The following is a 20531-nucleotide window of genomic DNA, read 5'->3' as shown; positions in this document are numbered from 1 at the left end:
CAATACAAGGACGGAAATCACGCCCTAGAACAAACAAGAAAGTAATCCCTCAACAAACCAAAAAGAAGACAGCCACAAGAACAGAACGCCAACTCTAACAACAAAAATAAAAGGAAGCAACAATTACTTTTCCTTAATATCTCTTAATATCAATGGACTCAATTCCCCAATAAAAAGACATAGACTAACAGACTGGCTACACAAACAGGACCCAACATTCTGCTGCTTACAGGAAACCCATCTCAGGGAAAAAGACAGACACTACCTCAGAGTGAAAGGCTGGAAAACAATTTTCCAAGCAAATGGTCTGAAGAAACAAGCTGGAGTAGCCATTCTAATATCGGATAAAATCGACTTCCAACCCAAAGTTATCAAAAAAGACAAGGAGGGACACTTCATACTCATCAAAGGTAAAATCCTCCAAGAGGAACTCTCAATTCTGAATATCTACGCTCCAAATGCAAGGGCAGCCACATTCATTAAAGACATTTTAGTAAAGCTCAAAGCACACATTGCACCTCACACAATAATAGTGGGAGACTTCAACACACCACTTTCATCAAGGGACAGATTGTGGAAACAGAAACTAAACAGGGACACAGTGAAACTAACAGAAGTTATGAAACAAATGGACCTAACAGATATCTACAGAACATTTTATCCTAAAACAAAAGGATATACCTTCTTCTCAGCACCTCACGGGACCTTCTCCAAAATTGACCATATAATTGGTCACAAAACAGGCCTCAACAGATACAAAAATATTGAAATTGTCCCATGTATCCTATCAGACCACCATGGCCTAAGACTGATCTTCAATAACAACATAAATAATGGAAAGCCAACATTCACGTGGAAACTGAACAACACTCTTCTCAATGATACCTTGGTCAAGGAAGGAATAAAGAAAGAAATTAAAGACTTTTTAGAGTTTAATGAAAATGAAGCCACAACGTACCCAAACCTTTGGGACACAATGAAAGCATTTCTAAGAGGGAAACTCATAGCTCTGAGTGCCTCCAAGAAGAAACGGGAGAGAGCACATACTAGCAGCTTGACAACACATCTAAAAGCTCTAGAAAAAAAAAAAGCAAATTCACCCAAGAGGAGTAGACGGCAGGAAATAATCAAACTCAGGGGTGAAATCAACCAAGTGGAAACAAGAAGAACTATTCAAAGAATTAACCAAACGAGGAGTTGGTTCTTTGAGAAAATCAACAAGATAGATAAACCCTTAGCTAGACTAACTAAAGGGCACAGGGACAAAATCCTAATTAACAAAATCAGAAATGAAAAGGGAGACATAACAACAGATCCTGAAGAAATCCAAAACACCATCAGATCCTTCTACAAAAGGTTATACTCAACAAAACTGGAAAACCTGGACGAAATGGACAAATTTCTGGACAGATACCAGGTACCAAAGTTGAGTCAGGATCAAGTTGACCATCTAAACAGTCCCATATCACCTAAAGAAATAGAAGCAGTTATTAATAGTCTCCCAGCCAAAAAAAGCCCAGGACCAGACGGGTTTAGTGCAGAGTTCTATCAGACCTTCAAAGAAGATCTAATTCCAGTTCTGCACAAACTATTTCACAAAATAGAAGTAGAAGGTACTCTACCCAACTCATTTTATGAAGCCACTATTACTCTGATACCTAAACCACAGAAAGATTCAACAAAGATAGAGAACTTCAGACCAATTTCTCTTATGAATATCGATGCAAAAATCCTCAATAAAATTCTTGCTAACCGAATCCAAGAACATATTAAAGCAATCATCCATCCTGACCAAGTAGGTTTTATTCCAGGAATGCAGGGATGGTTTAATATACGAAAATCCATCAATGTAATCCATTATATAAACAAACTCAAAGACAAAAACCACATGATCATCTCGTTAGATGCAGAAAAAGCATTTGACAAGATTCAACACCCATTCATGATAAAAGTTTTGGAAAGATCAGGAATTCAAGGCCCATACCTAAACATGATAAAAGCAATCTACAGCAAACCAGTAGCCAACATCAAAGTAAATGGAGAGAAGCTGGAAGCAATCCCACTAAAATCAGGGACTAGACAAGGCTGCCCACTTTCTCCCTACCTTTTCAACATAGTACTTGAAGTATTAGCCAGAGCAATTCGACAACAAAAGGAGATCAAGGGGATACAAATTGGAAAAGAGGAAGTCAAAATATCACTTTTTGCAGATGATATGATAGTATATATAAGTGACCCTAAAAATTCTACCAGAGAACTCCTAAACCTGATAAGCAGCTTCAGTGAAGTAGCTGGATATAAAATAAACTCAAACAAGTCAATGGCCTTTCTCTATACAAAGAATAAACAGGCTGAGAAAGAAATTAGGGAAACAACACCCTTCTCAATAGTCACAAATAGTATAAAATATCTTGGCATAACTCTAACTAAGGAGGTGAAAGATCTGTATGATAAAAACTTCAAATCTCTGAAGAAAGAAATTAAAGAAGATCTCAAAAGATGGAAAGATCTCCCATGCTCATGGATTGGCAGGATCAACATTGTAAAAATGGCTATCTTGCCAAAAGCAATCGACAGATTCAATGCAATCCCCATCAAAATTCCAACTCAATTCTTCAACGAATTAGAAGGAGCAATTTGCAAATTCATCTGGAATAACAAAAAACCTAGGATAGCAAAAAGTCTTCTCAAGGATAAAAGAACCTCTGGTGGAATCACCATGCCTGACCTAAAGCTTTACTACAGAGCAATTGTGATAAAAACTGCATGGTACTGGTATAGAGACAGACAAGTAGACCAATGGAATAGAATTGAAGACCCAGAAATGAACCCACACACCTATGGTCACTTGATCTTCGACAAGGGAGCTAAAACCATCCAGTGGAAGAAAGACAGCATTTTCAACAATTGGTGCTGGCACAACTGGTTGTTATCATGTAGAAGAATGCGAATCGATCCATACTTATCTCCTTGTACTAAGGTCAAATCTAAGTGGATCAAAGAACTTCACATAAAACCAGAGACACTGAAACTTATAGAGGAGAAAGTGGGGAAAAGCCTTGAAGATATGGGCACAGGGGAAAAATTCCTGAACAGAACAGCAATGGCATGTGCTGTAAGATCGAGAATTGACAAATGGGACCTAATGAAACTCCAAAGTTTCTGCAAGGCAAAAGACACCGTCAACAAGACAAAAAGACCACCAACAGATTGGGAAAGGATCTTTACCTATCCTAAATCAGATAGGGGGCTAATATCCAACATATATAAAGAACTCAAGAAGGTAGACTTCAGAAAATCGAACAACCCCATTAAAAAATGGGGCTCAGAACTGAACAAAGAATTCTCACCTGAGGAATACCGAATGGCAAAGAAGCACCTGAAAAAATGTTCAACACCCTTAATCATCAGGGAAATGCAAATCAAAACAACCCTGAGATTCCACCTCACACCAGTCAGAATGGCTAAGATCAAAAATTCAGGTGACAGCAGATGCTGGCGTGGATGTGGAGAAAGAGGAACACTCCTCCATTGTTGGTGGGATTGCAGGCTTGTACAACCACTCTGGAAATCAGTCTGGCGGTTCCTCAGAAAATTGGACATAGTACTACCGGAGGATCCAGCAATACCTCTCCTGGGCATTTATCCAGAAGATGCCCCAACTGGTAAGAAGGACACATGCTCCACTATGTTCATAGCAGCCTTATTTATAATAGCCAGAAGCTGGAAAGAACCCAGATGCCCCTCAACAGAGGAATGGATACAGAAAATGTGGTACATCTACACAATGGAGTACTACTCAGCTATTAAAAAGAATGAATTTATGAAATTCCTAGCCAAATGGATGGACCTGGAGGGCATCATCCTGAGTGAGGTAACACATTCACAAAGAAACTCACACAATATGTACTCACTGATAAGTGGATATTAGCCCCAAACCTAGGATGCCCAAGATATAAGGTACAATTTGCTAAACACATGAAACTCAAGAAGAATGAAGACTGAAGTGTGGACACTGTGCCCCTCCTTAGAATTGGGAACAAAACACCCATGGAAGGAGTTACAGAGATAAAGTTTGGAGCTGAGATGAAAGGATGGACCATGTAGAGACTGCCATATCCAGGGATCCACCCCATAATCAGCATCCAAACGCTGACACCATTGCATACCCTAGCAAGATTTTATTGAAAGGACCCAGATGTAGCTATCTCTTGTGAGACTATGCCGGGGCCTAGCAAACACAGAAGTGGATGCTCACAGTCAGCTAATGGATGGATCACAGGGCTCCCAATGGAGGAGCTAGAGAAAATACCCAAGGAGCTAAAGGGATCTGCAACCCTATAGGTGGAACAACATTATGAACTAACCAGTACCCCGGAGCTCTTGACTCTAGCTGCATATGTAACAAAAGATGGCCTAATCGGCCATCACTGGAAAGAGAGGCCCATTGGACAGGTAAACTTTGTATGCCCCAGTACAGGGGAACGCCAGGGCCAAAAAGGGGGAGTGGGTGGGTAGGGGAGTGGGGGTGGGTGGGTATGGGGGACTTTTGGTATAGCATTGGAAATGTAAATGAGCTAAATACCTAATAAAAATGGAAAAAAAAAAACGCAGCAATCACCGTCAGCAGCATTCACCGTTGGTGGACAATGATAAATGCAGGATCTGAGCTCCAGACGGGACCCGAGCCAACAGAACCCATCTCGATCTGTTTGTCACTTCATACGTACCCGGTTTGTGGACTCATTCATTCACAAGAATGAGTGAAACTGACACAATGGAAAGAGACATGAGACACAGCAGGGGGTGGGAAGCAGTGAACAGGAGGTGAGAGGGCGGAATGTGCAAAGCCAAACTCAGTGAGCCTGGCCAAGTGCCAGAGAGGCACAGGGAATCAACACTGGAACAGCAGACAAATGCCAGAGAGGCATGGAGGACCGACTCGGGAGCAGCATAGTATTAAACGCTCAGACCTATAGCCCATGAACTAGTCCTAAGTGAAAAGACGAGCATTTCATTTAACCTAATCTAATTCACAAATATTTCAGACCTGGGGGGCTCGTGAGACTGTGGTTGTCCTCTCTGGACTCAGTCTTTACGACTGTGGTAGAAGACTCCCAGGGGATGAAAACCTTTGTGCGAGAACTTGAGCATAGCACAGCTCAGTCTTCTCTGATTGCAGGAGGAAGGAGTTTCTCATTGGTTCTCATTGGTTCCACACATGGGGCCTGAGCAGGGCTCACGTAACACCTGTTCTCTCTGAAGATCACAAGCCTCGTGCTTCAAAATAGTGTGTGAGTTCCCACGCCCTCTGCCTGAGCTTCTACTTCGACAGCCTGAGCTACGGGCTCTTCTGAATTTCCTTAAGATAAAAACACACAGGCTGAAGAGTGGACTTGGAGATAGAGATGGAGGCGTGTCATAGGGAGACGACTGTAGCAAGATCTGAGAAAGCTCTAACTGTGAGGAGAATGCATCAAATTAGAAGTTAACCAGGCCCAGGAGAGACAGCACAGAGCAGAGCAGAGAGGAAGAAACGATGTGACAAGCCTTGCACAATGCAGACTCTGAAAGGGAGGGGAGGATTAACTCAAGTCAAAATAAAGATTGTTATTTATAGTGGAGGATGCTCTGTGTTCCAAACAGCAAGGAAAAGCATCCGCCTCGAGTAGGGAGCGGACAAACCATGAGCAAGAATGGGCAGGAGATGTGGAGAAAATAATGAGAAAACCTTCAGCCTAGCACGGCTTGGAGAACATAGGGAAGGATTAAGATACAGGAGCTATATATAAAGTTTCGTCACAGAAGCTTAGCCCTGGTATTTAACAATACCCCATTTGGGGTTCCTAAGAAGAAAGACAAATTACTTAAGGAGAGAAAAGCTCCCTCTGGCAGTTAGGTGGGAAAACGGAGCACTCTGGAGTCATACAGCAGCTCTGCCTGGGTGAGAATGAAGTCTGTAACACTGAGTACAAGGCAAGAAGTCCCCATGGTTCCTGATTTAAGTCACTATGATGTGCTCAGCACAAAACCAGCTCAGAAACACACGTGCCGTGTGCCGTGGTGCCCTCCACGGAAGAGGGAAGCCAGGTGTGCAGCACGCGAGTGCTCTAAGTATTAAAACCTGTGTTGCGTCCTGTGGAGAACAAGAAGGTATGCATGGAAGAACCTCCATGCTCATAGCGTTAGCAATGTCTTGCCCCTTAAATGATCTGACCTCTGAAATGACCGAGAATATCCACAGATAACTTCTGAGTCAGTATCATCCTTTGTAAAGCTAAAGATGCACCAGGGACACCCGTGGGTTGAACATGTGGCGCTGTTACATTTGAAAATTTCACGTAGAAAGCATCGCTGACATAATCTAAAGTCACGGACAGGGTACAATGCAGGTACGTGCACCTTCTGCCCCGCAACAGAAGCCAGGTGCCAGACGTCATGTCATTTTCTCGTCTTGCTTTCCCAGATAAAACTAGGTCTCAATAGCAACTGCTAACTGCTAGCAAATACTTTAAATAAAAGGATTCCTTAATGTATTCCATAACCTTTCAAGACATCATTGATTTAAAAAAAAAAAAAAAGGCGTAAAATCACTGGTCCATCTTCAGGGCCCTGTAGTCTCGGGTGCCATGAGCTGTGTTTCCCAAGGCAACAGTCGGGCACACAGCACAGAGCAGCTAGGTTAGATAGCTTCCTCTCTCTCTCTTTTCATTTTCCCTTGAGGACACAGGTTTGCTGTGTGTATCCAAAGCTGGCTTCAAACCCGCAATCCTCCTGCCTCCTCTAGTCAATCCCTATCAGAATGGGTCAAAGCCGTTCCTGTGTGATAGCATAACAAATACCGGGCTCCATGGCCCTGCGCCCTCCAGGCGGCTCGCCCCTGCCCCGGCATGTCTCCCCTCAGATCTTTCTTCCTACTGTCTGCCAGCTCATCTCAGAAGCAATGACATCTTTTCTCTTTTTATGGAAGCCAGACAGAGAGGAAAGACCCATGAAGGCAGAAATCCGTTATAAGGTTTCCCAAGTGGCTCTGGTGTGTAACTTTTCTCCAAGGAGAAGGAAGGTAAGTCAGAGGGTCTCCTACCACACCAACACCACGCCAACCTTGTACTTGATGGTAAAGACTGTGATTTAATGCAGTTACCACAGGTGCATAGGGCTGTGTGGGGCAGCAAACGCAGTGGACACAGGGAGATGAAAAGGTGTCTTAAAACACCGTAGGTTTGCAGGATAGCATGAAGAAAGCCGAAATGAAAAATACAAAATATAAGAGATTCACAGTGCAAAGTCAGTTTCTCACATGAGTGACTTATCTGTACCAAAGGTGGTGAGCCCCAGCCAGTGGGGCAAAGACTCACCTGATGTGTGTGGGACCCAGTGAATGTGGAGAAAGCTCACCTTGTACTTGAGGGACCCCAGAGAGTCGGATAATGCTCACCCAATGTTTGGGGGAACCACAGCAAGCAAGGAAGAGGGTCATCTGGTGTTTGAGGGAGTTCCACAAGTGGGGGAAAGGCTCACCCAATGTTTGGGGTACCCTAGCAAGCAGGAGAAAGCTTCACCTAATGTTTGGATGACCCCGGCGAGTGGGAAGATGTCTCACCTGATGTTCAGCAGCTTCAGCGCGTTTAGCAGAACCCCCCTTTTAACATCATAATCGATTTTCTGATCAGTTCCAAAGCTTGGGGCTCGATTAATCTGAAAATTACAGAGAAAACAATAAGCTCGGTTGAACGTTGGAGATCAACACCTAATCCAGTTGTGTTTCATAAATGTATGTGGGATTTCCAGTCATGAATCTCTGAGCTCTCTATGGAAGATGCTCTGGACCTCACCGCCATACCTGTCTTTCCATTACCCTAGGGAAAAGAACTATAGAAAACCATAAGCAAACATCTACTTTTCCACCCACAGGCTTAGTGTTAATTGCCAGCATTAAGCTGACCACTCTCTTCAACCACTGACTCTTCCCATCAAGTCTTAGGAAAGTTAAATGCAACTTACCTTGTAAGTTGGGAAGACCCATAATAGAGAGATTACCAACATAGTAATAGCAACACATGTGTGTATGCTTAGGATGCAGGAACCACCAGCTCCCTCGGTTCACCACCCAAGATCTTCCTGATGAATTCTATTGCTTCCTAAAATATAAATTTAGTTTCTCTCTACCTAACTCAATAGTGAAGCACTACCCTTCTGCAAGGATCGGGTCAATCCCTAGGAAAACATTCCTAAAAACACACTGGACACAATTTTCCATCCTGAAAATGTTCTCAGTGCTTGGAAATGTCTTAAGTTTGCCGATCATTGCCCAGATTCTACGCAGCTAGAAGTTCTCCTCCTCAGACACGCCCTCCACTTTACTCCACACGGTGGCGCCAGAAGGTCTTGAACGCTGCGGGTGAGACCCACAGCGTTGTCAATTGGCAGCAAGCTCTCAAACTGCACACTTAAGAATCTAAACGTGCGCTATACTCACAGACAGCAATGCTACGGGGTTTTTGTTATTAACTATTCTGAGCTGAGTAAGGTATAAACAATGAAGGATAAGGAGTAAAAATATGTTTATGAGGAGGTTTAAAAAGTCTGTAGAGTCCAGCTGTTCAGTAAGCTGTAACCTAGCTAACTCAAAGCTCCTATGGGCAAAGGCTTTTTACCAAGGTTATGTCACATTTTATAAAGTTCTTATTCCAGAAATCCTTTCATTTCCTCCTTTGTGAAGCATAAGAGTGCCTTCGTTCTTCTAGCCATCAAGGATAAATGACCAGGACAGGCGCAGAGGAAAAGTCGGCAATAGTCAGGGAATGAGTCCCAGGGTCAACGTGTTCAATCTTGGGAACAAAAATCCAGCCCTTCCTAAGACACAGTCAAGGACTCTTCCATTCAGGAATGGCAGATACAGAGGAGCCGAAATGACTCAGACAGGTCTCATTATTAGGGTCCAAGCTGGACTAAAATTCCAGCTAGCAGAAAAATGAATGTCCTTGAACATACAACACAGGCTATTTGCCCAGAATATATGAATATACTTCTCTCTGTCTCTCCCTCACTCCAATTCAAAATGTGTACTTTCCTTCAAAATACGGTTTGAATCACAATCTCACATAGCACTCATTCAGGTTGCTTACAAAAACCTGGAGACTATGATGCAATTTCTTACGTCAAACAGCTACCCTAAGAGGGGGACAAACCTCTGGAAGGAAAGGCCATGGTTGATTCTAGCTTCTGTGGCAGTAGGTTCCTTAAAATATAACTCCTTCTGGAAACACAGTTCAAATATGTGCTGCTTCCCTGACAGATGGCTACAAACAGTATGGAGTAGCCCCAAGAAGGCAGGCTCCTTCTGTGAAGCCAGATTGGGGGTCCCAGAGAGAACATCTGGATGGGGGTCAACTGGACAAAGAAAGATCCTAAGGTGCCTCGGGAGTAACACAGATAGATATAAACGTGACTGGGCAGGACATAAACAGAGATTGTTTGTATATTCTGTACATGGTTCCATATGTTAAGTGACATTTTATAATAAAATTAATAATGACAAGAGGGTACAGGCAGCAAACCCAAAGACACTCGGTTTTCAGAAATATCAGATGGCTGTGAGGGAGGATGTATGTCCCCTGCAGTGTTAAGTACTGGGTACTGAAGAGTGAATCAACAGAACCCTCTCTCTCCATGGAGTACTTAAAGACACAGTAAAGATGGGGGCCAGAGGCAGTGCCCACCCAGAGGAGATACAAGATCCACTGTCCAAGCAGCCAATAACTCAGCGTCAACAAGCCCACTCTACGGTAAAGTGGAGATTCGATAGAAAATCCTATCAGCCTTGGGAATGTTCTGGCCCTGGAATTTTCATTCACTCCCTTCCACATACTCCATTCAGGCCTCATTCCAGCCAGCAAGCTGGGGACACCTGTGCCAAGTACACATATGACAGATGGGTTTTAAACACATATAAGGACTGTGACGGCTTGATTTATTTTGACATTTCTTAGAGAACCCCTTACCTCCAGAAGCCATGGCTTGAGCTTTCTATCCAACAAGATGTCGAACCCCAGGACTTCGAAGCAGACACTTTCGCTCCCGGGGGGCTGACCGGGTCTGCACATCCGGTAGGCGTGCAGGACGTGAGGTTCTGCCACAATCAGAGTCTTTACCACCAACTCCTGTTGAGATTGTGATAAAAGGCATCGGCATGCTTTTTTTGGACATAGTTTCATTTTTAAAAATGACCTAGGGAAAACTAGCATCCTTGGTGGCTTCATGGCGCTCTTTGGCACCGCCCCCCCCCCCAATCCTGCTCTGCCCTCATTCCCCAACCCCAGCTCTGCTCTTTGCCCACCTATCTCTCTGCCACACTCTCTGAGTCTCTCTAGTTGGTGGCACTTCTTCCCACTGAGGCTCTGTGCTGTTCCATCTTCCTGGAGCATCTTCCCTTAGATTCCCATGCCATCCCAGACAGGACTTCCACAACCATCTTTGAAGCACAGGCATGCTTGAAATGCATCCTACTAACTACCTAGGGCATGCAACCAATGGATGCTTTTCTATCTGTTTGAACAAGACACTTGTACTTCTTTTTTTTTTTAACCATCCCAGTGTCTATAATAGGACCTGGCATTGGAGATGCTCAAAAGCATTTATAAACAAAGAAGAAGAAAAGGGAGCATAAGCTAGTTCTGTACAAATGGAGAAGAATTACAAGGAAGAAAAATTTGAGGGAGGGTGCAGCATTCCCCAAATAGCCTTTATTCATGGCACTGGCTTGTACTCCATAAAGGTTTCCCTGAGAACAGAATACATCCCAGCTATCAGTTCCCAGAAAGCACACAGCAGCTCACAATCATCTAACTCCAGGTCCAGGGGATCCAATGCTCTCTTTCATCCTCCACAGGCACCAGCCACATACAGTATACATACATACTCTCTCTCTCTCTCTCTCTCTCTCTCTCTCTCACACACACACACACACACACACACACACACACACACACACACACACGTTCAGGCAAAATACTCATACACATAAAATAAAAACAAGTATTTTTTCCAAGAGGAACCACACCATGGACTAGGGAAAGCAAGTGATTTTCCTGGCTTCTGCTTACATTGGCTTCTTAACTCCTTCTGTCTGAGAACGACAGCAAAGACCTTGACTCTCTGGGTCAGACATCACAGTATGCACCTGTAGTGGCTATTCCTGGTTGTCAACTTGACAATATTTGGAATGAACTACAATCCGGAATTGGAAGGCTCACCAGTGACCCTTATCTGGAGGCTTGGAGATCCTTATCTGGATCTTGGTTTGAAGATCTTGAGCCATAGTGGCTATGGATTCCAGAAGATTGAATCTCCGAGTTTAAGGAACACACCTTTAATCTGGGCTACTCCTTTCATCTGGGATTAAAGGTGTGGTGGAACACACCTTTAATCTGGGCTACACCTTCTGCTGGAGACAATATAAGGACATTGGAAGAAGGGAGTCTAGCTCTTGCTCTTGCTCCTTCACCTGCTTGCTGCGTGAGACTGAGTAACTGCTAGATCCTTGGACTTCCATTCACAGCTGCGACTGAATCATTGTTGGGAATTGGGCTGCCGACTGTAAGTCATCAATAAATTCCTTTACTATCTAGAGACTATTCATAAGTTCTGTGACTCTAGAGAACCCTGACTAATACAGCACCTGACTCTTCTGCTTCTGATCTGGGCAGTGCAAGCATGCTGCTTTCAACTCTGTGTCTCATTTTCCCAAATGTAAACCACCAGAGGACTGGGTGAGAGGCCAGACACAAAGACCAGCACAATGCAAAGCAAACCTTCGCTAAGTGTAAGCTCCATCTCGTGGCTCATGTCAACTATCCACCTTTGGGTGGAAGCAGTTTCACAGGAAAGGGGGAGAAGGGCATTAACTTTAGTGTTGTCACCCAGAGACATCAACCAGTTCAATGTTCAGTGTACAATGACTGTATATACACTGAAGTTTAATAGTTGTAATAATGTATTTGAAATATTTTAAAGACATTCTCATCTAACTGATTATTCATAACCACTATATGCATTCTAACTAACAAAATATCCTGATTTGTAGAGATCATGAAATGTGTCAGAGATTATAAGACTTACATTAGTATTTCAGGCTCCAATCTAAAAATTATACCTTGGGATCTAACAGAAGTTAATTTCCATACCCTCACAAGTCTTGCTTGAGCACTTTCATCTATCTCAGTTTGGTGGGGAAAGTATGACTAAAACCAGAATCTAAAGAGAAGACCATGACCACTGTTTCTGACTGGTCCTTCACTCTTACATCCCTCACTAGGGCAGCCAGGTAGGTTATATGTTTTCACAATAACTCTCTCAAAGACCCAAAATCATATGGTAAAGAAGGAAAAAAGAAGAATGCCAGAAGATGAGAGCCTGGAGTATGTTCTGAATTAATGATGGTGGGTGGGTGGATGAGAGGATAGGTGGATGGATGGATGGATGGATGGACAGATGAGTATTTAGATGGGTAGATGGATGGATGGATTGAATGAGTGGGTTGACGGATGGATGGATGGATGGATGGATGGATGGGTGGATGGATTGGGTTGGGTTGGGTTGGGTTGGGATTGGGTTGGGTTGGGTTGGGTTGGGTTGGGTTGGGTTAAGTTGGACAGATGGATTGAATGAGTGAGTTGATGGATAAATGGATGAATAGATGTATGATGGATGGATTGGATAGGTACATGAGTAGATGGGTGGATGAAATGATAAACAAGCAAAATTTCATCCTCAAAACATTCCACACTTATTTTAAAATAAACTTCTTCCTGTTCTATTTCAGATATCACATTCCTTCTCCTTTCCATTATTCCTACAGAGAGACCCTCGAGTCTCCTCTGTACTATGGACAATGACTTTATCCCCGTGTTTACCTTCTTGCCCCTCTTTCACCAGGTGTCACTTTAAGCTATCCTTTTGCCTCAACTTCGTATGGGAGCTTCCAAGTGCCCTTGCTGCCTCTCCTTAATGTTTGCTTTAATCAGTTCAACACCTGCTTTGAGCTATATCTTTCAGATGCATATGTTTGATCATATTAGTCATGTTATTCTCCTGTGTAAAAACTGAGTGAAGTCAAGACAGCCCAATAGATAAAGGCCCTTGCCACTAAACCTGATCACCCAGGTTTGACCCTCAAATGTCTCCAAAGGGAAAATCAACTCTCTCACAATGTCCTCTGATCACACACATGGTATAGCACATGCATACACACACACATCCCAACACACACAAATAGAGAATATTTTGGGGGGGAAAAGCCTGACTGGTTCCAAGTCCTCGTCAAATTATGCCTTAATGTTCAGATGTAAATGTTGGTCCACATACCACTTCAGTAGGAAGCTCACAGAGGCCTATCGCAGCCCCATGTGACACCCTGTGCATCTCTCCTGACCTCATAACTCCATGCCTGAATGTGCTTTTGTCTATTAATATACCTTTCCCTAGATATGAGGTTCTTACTTTCCAAGACTTGTCACAAGGTCAGCTTTATATACATATATATATATATATATATATATATATATATATATATATATATATATATGTATGTATATATATGAATGAAACCAAATCTCCTCTGTTCAACCTCAGGCACTATATACTCTTTTTTAAAAGTTTGTTGGGTATCTAAATTTAATTTTAGTGAAATACATTTGCAGTTACAGAATACAATAATCTTACTGAAATATCACTCCAGAACTTAGTGACATCATGTTGATTGGCCTGTAGGAATTCCGTAAACCACTTGATTGACCGCTTGCTGCCTTTGTCTTCAGTTTCATTGCGCTCAAACCGTTCATTGTGTTTGTTCACTGAGTAGTTGGTCAGATGCATGTATAACTGGGTCTGTAAGGAGGAAGAACAAAGTGTTACCACTTAAGAGAGACACAACCATGTGGTGTCACCAGAAAGAGAACCTCAATGACTTGATAAAACTTAAAAGTTCTTAACCTCAGTGATAACCAGCATCAATAGATAAAGCTTTGCCTAGAAGTCATGGGCTGATCAAATAAAGCCCTGGCACTGAGGGTGAGCTGCAGAATGTTGATCAATGAGGGCCCAGTGACCCCCAAAACAATACAGACAATCGCTACCGCCACTGAGTCCCCATCAGCACTAGACATTACTGTGGAAGACACTGCATGCTCTGTTCAAAAGAAATGAAGTAATCAAACCAGAACTGAGCTACAAGCCTCCTCCCTGCTGGGTCATTTGCAGAGTGTAGAGGGCGCTGTGAGTGCTGTGGGGTTAAAAATATTGTCAGCACTCTGTAGATAACTAGAAGGCATGTGCCTACTGCTGCTATAGCGACAAGTAGTAACGAGATAACCAACCACATCCTGTTTGGATTCATGGACCATTATGCAGCAAGGAATCCATGTCTGGTACTGTAAACCTGGTCAGATTGCCTTTAAAACAAGGATGTTTGTGCCCATAGGTCAGTGGTGTTGCTAGTTTTGATGAGAGAGGCTTCTTTACTCAGTAGGCTTGCTAATGATGGAGACTCATAACTGGTTTAGGTGATAAGTGTATGTGACAGTTGAGTGTTCAACTAGCTATAGAACATATGTATCTCCCTGCCTCCAAAGCTTAGTGGACATCACAGGAAAGGAGGAAAGGAAGAGCATAAGAGCTGGATAAAGGATAGAATGTTGTAGAATATTGTATTCTGGATAGACGTGGCGACTGTGCCCATGAATTCACAAAGGCTATAACTACTTGTAGTAGACATGCACAGGACTAGAATAATCAATGTCTGAGGTCCTACTCACCTCACTTATTCAGGGAGTAAGTGGCTGCTGGAGAGAGAGAGAGAAAGAGAGAGAGAGAGAGAGAGAGAGAGAGAGAGAGAGAGAGAGAGGAAGAAGAAGAAGAAGAAGAAGAAGAAGAAGAAGAAGAAGAAGAAGAGGAGGAGGAGGAGGAGGAGGAGGAGGAGGAGGAGGAGGAGGAAAAGGAGGAGGGGGGGAGGAGGAGGAGGAGGAGGAAGAAGAGGAAGAGGAAGAAGAGGAAGAAGAAGAAAAAGAAGAAGAAGGAGGAGGAGGAAGAAGATGAAGAGGCTAGCTAGTAAGGTGCCTATGCTCCTGTAAACAAGCCCTTCCCTATGGCCATGTAAGGAACACAATGAAACTAAAATAGATAGATAGATAGATAGATAGATAGATAGATAGATAGATAGATAGACAGACAGACATGCATGTATAAAAGAAGGAAGTTAGGAAGAGAGAGGGTGTGAAAGAGGGTGTGAGGAGCGCAAGAAAGAGCACTGGGGGAAATATGATCAAAACCTGTCATATGCATATGTGAAAATGTCATAATGAAGCCCATTATAATATATAATTAATATATGCTAATTAAAAACACAAACCTCCAAACTGTACCAACTGATGACTTGGGTTGCTTAAATATGTTCCAGTGAGATAAAGTGGCACATTTCTTTCAAGAAGACCATGAATGTTAGTACTGCAGGATGGCTTGACAGGCAGAGCACCTGGAAGCACCAGGTGGCCACCACGTATTTGATAAGGCTGCCTACATGGTGTCTACATGCTGTCCACAGATGTCTACATAATGTCTATATGTGTCTACAGATGTCTACATGATGTCTGTATGATGTCTACATGGTATCTACAGAGATCTACATGCTGTCTATAGATTTCTACATACTGTCACTGTCTATAGATGTTTACATGCTGTCTACATGCTGTCTACACGCTGTCCACAGATATCTATATGATATCTCTAGATATGTACATGATTTTGATGTCTACATGGTGTCTACAGATATCTACATGCTGTCTTCATGCTGTCTACAGATGTCTTAAGAGCAAGTGTGAGACAGAGCTGGCCCTGTTTATGGCATTTGTGTTTTAGACTTTTCATGTTATTTTGCTAATTTAGATGGAGCCTGTTTGTGTGGTATGTTTGTGTGTGTGTGTGTGTGTGTGTGTGTGTGTGTGTGTGTGTGTTTGTTTGTTTGTTTTGGAATATGATCTCACTGGATAACCTGGAACTCACTGTGTAGCCCATATTGGATGAAACTCATGATAATCTTGCGTCAGACACAGGAGGTAGCACCACACCTCCTGTTTGTTGGCACTGTTTACTTTAAACTGGAAAAGAATTCAAAACCTAAAACTTCTCTTAACAGTAAATATCTAATGTTTCCCATCAAGTTAGCATAAACATTAATAAAATCTAACTTAAATTCCCACCTTTTTCCTAACCCTACTTCCAAAGATTGTTGTGAATAGAAATTTTGCATCACACTGAATAATAGGCATATTATAGATATATATTGTATGTATATTATATATGTATATATCTTATAATGTGTATATTAAATATTATGTATATTATAGGTCTGTATGTTAAATAAAATCTTTAAGGCAAATAAGCAGAGACAGTCACTCCAGCTACTTGTTTATTAATTTGTGTGCCATTTGCTACTGAAAGTCTTTTTTAAAATCATCATGCGATATTTAAGGAACAACCACAGAAGAAAGTGTAGGAGCGACCTCAGAAAGGCCTGCAGGCGTTAAATTGTGTAGCCATTCCCAACACTGCATGTTATCACAAAGGCTCACGTGGCTTGGTACATGGGAGACCAAGGAAGGACCAGTCACTATAGAAGGTGGGTATGTTGACATGTGTCTGTGATTCTAGCATTTAGAAGATGGAGACAAGAAATTCAGAGCCCAGGCTCATCCCTGGCTAGAGTGAGTCGAGGCCAGCTAGGGCTGCGTGAGATGCTGTCTCATCCCTGGCCAGCTAGGGCTGCGTGAGATGCTCTCTCAAAAAAGCAAAACAAAAACAAAACAAGAACAAACGCTGTATCTCAACATTTCAAATCTCTCTCATGATCTCTGTCATGGACCAAATCACATGCAATGATGCTCATAAATTCATTGATAACTCTAATTAAGTGTACAATACAATTTCCTAGGGAAATACGATATCTAATGAAAATGCGTACATTCGCTATTTTAAAAATTAGAAATAATATTTTACGTAATTTATGATCAATTTTCTGTAATATTTTAAGTTTCGTTTTCACACAACCCCCTGTGGATTTGGTAATGGAATCACAGAGATAAGTGGTAGATACTGGCATGTAAGTAGACTTACCTTTTTCTACATATGTCAGGAACCAAAGCCATGAACTTAAATGCTCAAAAGCAGCTATCAAGATAAGGCATGGAGGTTTACCTCTCTTCTCCCCAGTCTCATTACAATCCTCTGACCCAGTGAATTTACTTTGTGTGTACCGCTTAATATTTCAGAATGGAACGCTGCACCCTCCAAGCCTTGTCCTGTCTCACATCCTCAGGAGACATCATCACCTTACACGTATATGACACATTCTTACCCATTCCAATTATTTAAATTGTAATCTACAAACTGACATGCCCCCAAATGAAGCACATAGGTCAGATAGTTTTTCTATGAATAACCAAATACTCTCGGGACAGATCCAGTTGAAGGTGAAGGCCAAATGTGTTATTTATCTACAAAGCCTTCAAGAGCTCCTGAACTCCAAGTCCATGAGAGTACAGCCCATCCCCCAACTGTCCAGGCCAAACACTCTTGGGTATTCTTTTCATTTCCGTCATTCCACAGACCCAGTTCATCACTCTAGTGTAACATTGCTATCTTCATTGCCTTCAGGTTATCTCAAATCTATGCTCTGATTTCAGAATCATCTCTCATCTCACAGGGCCAGACTGAAATCATGTCTGGTCTCCCACACTCCAAGTCTCTTTTGTTGCCCCCTTCCACTCGGTTTCCTCCTCATTCCTAACACTTCAGGTCAGATGGGCTTCTCAAAACCCCAAATTTAATTCATCCATTCGGTATATCATCTTGAGCTGAATCCCCAAGTCCTAGAAAGTCCTTGACAACATCTGGAAAGATTGTTTCTGGGACTCTGTGCTCATCTGTGAACAGACACCCTTTTTCTGGTCTACACTTTGTGGCAAGACTGACCTTGTCTGTTTCCTATGGACTTTTCCCTAAACTTCTGTTTTGTGTGGTGCCTCCTCCCCCAATCTTAGTCTTCTTTTGACATTAGACTCCATCTGGAAAGATGGCCCACCATGCATTGTCATAGCTCCCTCGACTTCAGGAATTGATTGATGCTTGCCTTCAGATCTCTCCAATAGACTGCTGCTGCTACGAAGTCACACACTGTTTATGTTTCTCCAAAATATCATAATTCTAGGGAATGTTGTACACTTCAAACATTACTTTGCTGAAAGTCAGAAACAAACTTTATGACCATAAATAAAATATTCCTTCGTTCTACCATCTTTTCCTAATATTCTTATAGTTCCCTCATTTCTTCCTTGCCAGGTATGCAAAACTTTTAGTTTACTAATGGTAACAACATTGAGGGTGAGTCACTATTTAATTTTGAAATGGTCAATCTTCCTAGAAGTGTATGCAAACGTTAGAAGAGAATAATACAGGGCCTTTGGAAAGCTAAGAAGCAGTAACATTGTGAATTTTCTTACACTCAGTACATTGGAAATATAAGATTAGATGTTAACTACATTTTTAAGTATGAATGATAACTTACAATTCAGCATGTAAAATTAGTTATGGTAATTTTTGGTAAATTATATTTGCAACTTCCGTGAGAATTAGTTACTGTACAAAGGAAATATTACTGAGAAAATACTTATGAAATGGTTCGTGCACTAGATCTCTCGATGTACACAGTAGTTTCCCTTAACTTCACGAGTGGTCAATGCAGATTGAGAAGCCTGCCTCCCTTGGCCGCTATGAAATAACCCTGATGCTGAAGATAATATGAATTATCTTCATAGTCTCTTCCATGATTCCATGTTCGTACTATACCTTTGACACGAAGCTCTGTCAAACGTCAGCTCCTCATCGAGGAACTGAGCCTCCGGGTCCCTGTACCTCACTATATTTCCCACGTTGCATTGAGTTTATTTTTCATATCACTGTCTGTCAGTAAGAGGCACACAATTCATTCAGCCCTGGGGACGCGGAACGCCACGTCAGACAGTCCTTACGCACAACGGATGAGTTAAGCATTGAACAAATGAGCAGTAGCTAGGTTCTCGGTCGTCACTTACCAAGTTGGACTCGTTTGGTGGGATGTACTTCTCAGTGCCCATGCGCACAAGCCCATCATGGTAGAGAAATATCTTTAATGGATCACAGGATGTAACCAAAATATAAATCCGTAAGTCAAACTTGTAGCCTTCCATTAGGAAAGGTTTCTCAATGTATTCTTGAACTATCAAATGATCCTGAGAAGGGACTTTATCCCCATTTCTTATCAATGAAATCCTAAGTTTAAAGAAAACAAATAAAAAATAATTTGATATGAAGGTTGAGAAGCCGGGGGGCGGGGGGGAATGTCATCTAGATACTCAGGGAGAGACCAGTGTTACAGAAAATTCCAGAATTCTGCCCTCCACAAGAGCAATGAAAGGGAGGGAGACAACTCTAAGTTCTACATGACAGAGCTGTTGACATTTTAACTAATTCTGTTCCATTACTCAACCCCTGGTGAGCTGTGGTCCTGTCAGCACCTGCCCCCAGCCCTGAGGCTGGGTCTAGAGTGGGCCAAGTGGACCTATTCCTGTGTGTTTCCTTTGACCTGCTGTGGGCCTTCTAGGTGAACTCAGCTTGCTTTGATCTGCCTAACACGAAATATCTACAGTAGAAGAAATGACTACATGATTTCAAAGGGATGAAATAAAATAATGTTTACACAGAGGAGTGTGAAGTCATGAGGAAAAATTTAGCAACGTGAAATAAAACAAGCATGATATAGATACATAAACCAAAGAGCAAAATGACAGAAGAAACTAAATCATATGTCAACAGAATGGCTTAAAAAGTGTGGGTTTGATAAATGGGTTTTAAAAAATTGGCCTAAGTACAGTGTCATAGAGAAAAGGGTCCCTTTAGAACTAGATACCCAAAAGGTTGAGAGTAAAAATAGTGGGAAAATTAAATCACATGGTATTCTGAAGTGCTTACAGTTGTATACAGCAAAACAAAAATTGCCATGACAGACAAGAGACAAGATGTGATACTATGTGATAAGCAAATATTTCAAGAATATTAACCTTAAAAATATGTTCTTAATAAGCTACAAAATTTAGCCAGCAAAAAATTGTCAAAATGAAGGGGAGCATGGCTCAGCTCTGGTAGGGAAATGGCTCCACTATGGTAGTTACATGGCTCGGCTCTGGTAGTTAAATGACTCCACTATAGTAGTTAAATGGCTCAGTTATGGTAGTTAAATGGCTCAGCTCTGATAGTTAAATGGCTTCACTATGGTAGTTAAATGGCTCAGTTATGGTAGTTAAATGGCTCCATAATGGTAGTTAAATGACTCCACTATAGTAGTTAAATGGCTCCACTATGGTAGTTAAATGGCTCAGCTATAGTAGTTAAATGGCTCAGTTATGGTAGTTAAGTGGCTCAGCCCCGATAGTTAAATGGTTCCA

At 42.1% G+C, this 20531-nt stretch overlaps 1 protein-coding gene across 5 annotated transcripts in view; it reads right to left on the bottom strand.

The window, feature by feature from the left end:
* Ttll7 (tubulin tyrosine ligase-like family, member 7) overlaps nt 1–20531 on the bottom strand; it is a 131826-nt gene that overhangs the window by 60617 nt on the left and 50678 nt on the right. For all 5 annotated transcript variants that reach the window (XM_017319721.2, XM_017319722.2, NM_001302957.2 and 2 more), the window contains exons 7-10: nt 19143–19359; nt 13723–13887; nt 10005–10163; nt 7604–7698 (exon numbers count right to left, since the gene is read on the bottom strand). In XM_017319721.2, coding sequence (XP_017175210.1) covers nt 7604–7698; nt 10005–10163; nt 13723–13887; nt 19143–19359 — 636 coding nt within the window. The remainder of the gene's footprint in view (nt 1–7603; nt 7699–10004; nt 10164–13722; nt 13888–19142; nt 19360–20531) is intronic.

This window comes from Mus musculus, chromosome 3 (assembly GCF_000001635.26).
Source record: "Mus musculus strain C57BL/6J chromosome 3, GRCm38.p6 C57BL/6J".
Taxonomy (NCBI): Eukaryota; Metazoa; Chordata; class Mammalia; order Rodentia; family Muridae; genus Mus; species Mus musculus.
Note: the sequence above shows the minus strand (reverse complement) of the source record. Positions and strands in the feature narration are given on the sequence as shown.